This window comes from Lissotriton vulgaris, chromosome 3_1 (assembly GCF_964263255.1).
Source record: "Lissotriton vulgaris chromosome 3_1, aLisVul1.2, whole genome shotgun sequence".
NCBI lineage: Eukaryota > Metazoa > Chordata > Amphibia > Caudata > Salamandridae > Lissotriton > Lissotriton vulgaris.
Genome location: NC_141689.1, coordinates 2,016,448,228 through 2,016,454,227, shown reverse-complemented (window position 1 = coordinate 2,016,454,227; position 6,000 = coordinate 2,016,448,228). Strand labels below are relative to the sequence as shown.

The 6,000-nt window shown below is 48.3% G+C and overlaps 1 protein-coding gene across 1 annotated transcript in view; it reads right to left on the bottom strand.

Annotated features, from left to right (window-relative positions):
- Window positions 1-405: 405 nt before the first annotated feature.
- Window positions 406-6,000, bottom strand: part of LOC147728739 (uncharacterized) — a 109,946-nt gene continuing 104,351 nt past the window's right edge. Inside the window, exons 3-5 of the mRNA XM_086963853.1 lie at window positions 3,607-3,705; window positions 2,740-2,862; window positions 406-953 (exon numbers count right to left, since the gene is read on the bottom strand). Of these exons, the coding sequence (XP_086819979.1) occupies window positions 553-953; window positions 2,740-2,862; window positions 3,607-3,705 (623 nt within the window). The 3' untranslated portion in view covers window positions 406-552. The remainder of the gene's footprint in view (window positions 954-2,739; window positions 2,863-3,606; window positions 3,706-6,000) is intronic.

Below are 6,000 nucleotides of genomic sequence, written 5' to 3'. Positions count from 1 at the left end.
TTTCTTTTTTTTTCATAGGCATGCAACTGCCACTGTGTCACACCACTAGTACCACCGCTATGAGGAAATTTTATCCGACCAAGATTGCCAACCTTATTCGGTGTTTCCCGTGGAGCCAGCCCTGGGTCTAGCCCTACTTTCAAACACAAATTACAGGTAAGATAAGCGTTTGGTGGTTTGGGGGTATAATGGAGTATTAGTACGAGAGACGAGAGACTGAAGGTAGTACTACTAAAGTCCTAGGACTCTTGGATTCACTTCACTTAGTCTGTGAGAGGCACTTAGTGTTGAAAACATTTGGGCATTTACACTTAAAGGAAGAAAATGGAACTAAACTTTCAGGAAAACAGTCAACGTTAAACCCCCACCCACCAGGCAAGCAGTAAAAAACAGGTATGCTCAGATAAAGTTTGAAAAAGTATATTTATATCCCTAACAAAATAATCTCCCGCAAGACCCTCCCTAACCCCAACGATTGTCCTTCAAAAGTCCCCAAAAACCCAACTCCCAATTCCCACCCCCCAAAAGTCTCTAAAAAAGGGGCAAGGGACACTATGGGTGGATGCTGTTAACTTTTTGGGCCAGGGCATCATGCTCCTCGCGGAGCAAGGCGAGCTCCTGCTGAAGGCGGGACACCATCAGGGTAGTGCGGCGCAGGCGTGCCTTCACTGCCTTGCAGGTGCAATGCCTGTGAGAGGCAGCTGTTGGCCTTGCTGCTCGGCGGTGGCGTTTGCCTTTGGCAGCCCGGCTCAGTCTGGGTGGACCACTGTGCTGGGTGGCAGCCCGTGGGGCCACGGAGGCCGATGCAGACGACGTTGTTGTTGTTGTCGACTGCACACTTTCCTCGTCCTCCAGGGCCACCAGCCGCCGATATTCCGCAACAGTGGCCTCGATCCTCCGTTGCCGGGCCGCTCTAGCCAGCTCCTTCCTCCTTGTTCGTTTGGAAGGAGCATCTATATGAACAAAGAAAGACATAGTCTGTAACCAATGCTCTTTAAGATTAACTCAATCATTCAGCAGAAATTTGTGTTGCAGTACAACTAGCAACTTGCAAGCGCATTACATAACTATTGAGGCCAGTATCTATCTAACCTCACACTTCTTCATCCTTGCTCTAACATTAGTGGGAGTTTAAGGAACAAATTCTACGAGCACTGTGGACTTCCATTGGAGTCGACTATGAAAGTACACCAGTCTTATTCTTCTTCTTATCTCTTGTTTTGGAAAATTGGTACGTTATTTTCTGCAAGCCGGCATAATGCCAGCGCAGTAAACTTGCACCCGAGAAAAAGAGACGCACGCCATGAGGAGTGACCTAGACTTGCGTTGCGTTACTGTACCCGTCCAGTACATGCAGGTGGTGAAGCTCTTACTTTTCTATTACGGGTGGCACTGAGAATACTCTGTTACAACTCAAGGGCTACTGCTTAATTGATTTAACTTTCACCCTACAGTGGAAATGAGTACTAGAAATGGAAAATTGAAGAAGATAAATAATCTGATTATCTATCACTTCACATGGGATGTTTTTGCTTATATATGGGATGACTTTAGGTGCTTTGCTTTTTATTGAGTGACCAGTGATACATCCACACATGAATGACTGAGTACTACTAAACTTATTAAGAGAGGTAGGGAGTGGCCACCATAATAACCGGATCTATGCAGTGCTTGCAATACAAACTACTGCTACTATTTATGGTAGTATTTGGACAAAATTAAAAGTTCTTTTCCTTGCCTTTCCTACACTGGAACGGACGTGCGGGTGCAGTGTTACATGCTCTTCAAAGTTACACTTAGTTCATCCACTGACCGTCTACTCTCTCTAGATCATGGGTACTCACAAACTTTCTCTCAGGGGCTACATTTACAGTGTAGTTTGGGGCCGAGGGCCGCACTGGTGGGGGCGGAGTCAGAGGGGGCGGGGCTAAAGCAAAACGATAACTTGTGACCATGAGGTTGCACACAGGTCCCTGCAGCAGATGCCCTCATCCACTGAGCCACCAGACCCAGCATTTACATACATCTCTCTCCCTCCTGCTCTCCCTCCTGCCCTCCCTCCATCTCTCTCTCTCTCCTGCCCTCCCTCTCCCTCCCCCTCTGTCATCTCACTGTGTGTGTGTCTATCTGTGTCAGCCTTCAGCCCGGGTTGAGACCGCTTCCTCAACGCGCACACACAGACAACAACACCAAAGTACTTAACAGGTCTTTAAAAGACCATTAACATATTATTGAGGCTTTGTTTGTTGTAGCGCCCCTGCTTCTCCACCCTGACAATCACTGCTTGCCCGGCCCCACAGAGCAGAGGCTTTGTTCTATTTCACCTCTTTGTGGCCTTGCATCTCCACTCTGCTCTGTGGGGGCCGGGGGAGCAGTGATTGTCAGAGTGGAGATGCAGGGGCGCTAACAGGTGAAATACAAAAAAGCCTCTGCTCTGTGGGGGCCGGGGGAGCAGTGATTGTCTGCAAGGTCTGCGCACCGCCAAGGAAGGCTTGCCGGGCCACCACCGGCCCGCGGGCCGTACTATGAGTACCCCTGCTCTAGATACACATATGCTATCTAAGAGTCAGATAGTAGCATGATCCAGGTATATGGACACATACAGTTTCTGTGTCACCCACCCAGGCTGTTGTCCTTCCACCCATCATTGCTTCATCATTCACCCAGCCATGCATCTCATATTCTTGCCTTCCCAGCTAGTCTTCAATCTCAATAAGTAAGGAATATATAAGAGCTTACCTCTGGCCGCCACCACCACCGTCTCAACTCTCACAGCCGCCGCCTCCTCCCCTGAAGAATCGCCCTCCGCCTCCGTGTCGAGCACCACCACCTCCACACTGGCCCCGCCACCAGATGTTCCACCTACAAAGTACATTTAAGAATGTTAGAATAAAGCACTCACTAGTCTTTGGTCTAGGAATGAAGACATGTGAAAACAATGTAATTTGTGACTGTCTACGTTAAAGTTAAAAAAAATGTCCCTTTTTCCAGGGAAGGTTGTCTTGCTGCACTTTTTGGCACAACTGATGAAGGCTGTTTTTTTAACACGCACCATTTTTACCCACACAGACAGAAGATGGACTTCTAACAACAAGATCAAGTTGAAACCAGGTGAGAGCTCGGCTCGACCACAAAAAATGTCTTCAATTAATCGTCAGCACTAACCACTTTTCCATTATCAGTTAAACGTTTAGTTTTATTATGACTTCATTTTAATAAATGTGTTTACTTTTAATAAAGCTTTTAAACTTAAATACAATCTGTGTTTTTTGGTCCAGACTAGAGTGACTGAGCGAAAGGTTTTGCAATTTTTGCAAGCATGAGTCCAGATAGAACACTTCAAAAGACATTATGGACAATCCCAGAGGACTGCACTAAGTTGATAGAGCTATTGCTGACTAGAATCATGGGAGTTTCGCCAACCGTGCAATCTTAGTTAGCTACACAGACAGACTAATAAGAATAATCTAGTAATACCACAGGGAGTCATAGTAGAGGCAGGATAAGAATTTAGATACAGTCTACAAGAAGAGCAAAGACAATTTTGAAAAAAGTCAAATGAGGAACGCTAGGAAAAATAGGTACTAGTCTAAAATGAAAACTTACTGGGGCCAGCAGAGGAGCCCTCGCCTGCCCGATCCTGGCCCTGTTGAACAGCATCCGCCGCCTGCTGCTCCTGTGTCCTCCTCTCGCCCCTGGGGGGAGCTGACGTACAACATGAAAGAAAGAACAGAAAACATGGATGATTGTTGCTTGTCAATGTCAACCAAATCAAACATTTCAAAAGAACAATAACAAAATATTTCCGCGAAATTATATTGATTATGGTTACTTTTCATTTATTTGCGGACCTGTGACTTCGAAAGTCACGTAACTCACTAAACAAAGTACTGAAACGTTCACCTAGGACTGGCAGGCAGCAGTCCGCAGGCAAGACGCAAAGTGACAGACAAACTCCATTGTGATTTCAGTCAGATCAGTGACAACACTAACAGTTGCCTGCTACATTACCAGTCATTTAAATAGTCAAACTATCAATCCACCGCCACTATTTTTCTTATTGTCAGGGGTACAAAGGAAGGGGCAGATTTAAGCCCTTGCGGCTCTTTTGCGCCGTTCTTGCGTGACTTTTGTGACGCAGCAGCTAAACAAAAAAGGGCGCCATGGTGCGGCGTATAATATTATAACAACGTGACGCATTTGGGAGATGCATCCCGTTATAAAGCCCTGCGCCATCAGGGGGCGTTCCGGCGCAAGGGAGGGCATTCCTGCGCTGGAACACATCCTAATAGTGGCTGAGGGAAATCTACAAAATATCAATCAGTCACCTTTAGGACAATGATGCGTCACACAAACCCTGCACCTGCTTGAAGCAGACGTATGGCTTGACCCAGCATTGGGGAGATAGGGTACCCCAGAGCATTGATGGAGCTGCGCCATCGTTGCGACGCAACTCCAGCAGTAAAGCTTCGGTGACGTTTTGGGCCCATGGTGCGCCGCATTGCAAATACGGCGCACCATGTTTGGTGGTGGTAGCGGGCCGCACAATTAATGGCGCATCCCTGCTACTTTGCAGGAATGCGACGGTAATTGCAATTCTGCCCCTTAGGGGCATACTTACTTACGCGTTCTGGCGCATCTCCAGAGATGCGCCAGATCAAATGCGTCACGCAAAACTACCCTTGCGACACGGCAGATGTGCCTCATTTACAATGCGGCGCGCCCTGGCGCAAGGGTAGGCACTTGCGTGACGCATCTCGTCACGTAAGAGCGGCGCATCGCTGGAGTCACGTCGCCAACGCAATGCAACTCCAGTAATGCTCAGGGCCACCCAATACTTAACATGCTGTGTCAGTCCTTTCGCCTGCTTCGAGCAGACATAAGGAATTGAATTGACGTAGCAGCGTCGCAGAAGTGCCTGCGTTAAATCTTGTAGATTTCACGCAGGCAATTTTGCGAGGCGCACAGCCGCTGGACCGCCCACCCTGCGTACTAGGAACGCACCCATTGTGGTGCAGGCCCATGGCTTTATAACGTGACGCATCTCCCTAGATGCGTCATGCTGTAAATGACTCGCAGGGATGCGGCACGTTTACGCCGCTGTTGCGTCACGCAAGGCAACGTAAACGTGGCGCAAGGGGCTTGTAAATGTAATCTGCCCCCTAGTGTCTAGCATTACGCAGTTCTGTAAAGTACACTCATACATAATAGTTACTCAGGCCAATGAGACCACGAAATAGAAAACAAATAAGCATAGTAGCAACGCCACTGAGAAGGAGAGCAGTGCACCTGAAATGCACAGAAGATTTTGAAATATAATTTAACTACAATGTAATCGTCATCAGTGGCATTATTGGCTTGCTCCATGTAAAAAACAAATATTTGCAATACAACAACACAGAGCAGGAGAAAACATCATAGTAGTGAGTGATTAAATGGCTACTACTACTCACCAAGCCCGGGGATCTCCAAGCCGAGCTGGTCCAGCAGGTCGCGCTCGCGGTCCAGGAGGTCCGTCCAGCGATGGGTGACCTGGCTGTAGGTGCGCTGGACCCCGTAGAGGTGGGATATGGCCCAGCACACCTTCTCCCACCGCTTCCGGCGCTCCCGCATGTTGTAGCCGCCGGCCGCGATCCTGCCGCCTCCCGCGATGGTCCTGGGCAGGCGGCGCTGGACGAAGTAGACCAGCGCGCCCACTTCCTCCGGGCTGAATATCTCCCGTCGCGTCACCTGCTCCCCCCTCAATCTCCCGCATGCTGTCCTGCCACTGGGTCCAGCACTACTCCCCGCCGAGGCTGTGGCCCTCAAGTGCCTGGGCAGCTTCACGGCGCCTGGCTTGACCATGGTCTGGGCAGGTAAGGTAGGAAGAAGTAGAAAATTAAGAAAGAATAGGATAGGGAAGAAGAAAAGAAAAGAGTTTAAAAAAGTAGTTTAAAAGTAAAGAAAAATAGCAGAAAAGACAAAAATATACAGCTAGGAAAAGAGAGGGATAGATAAGAA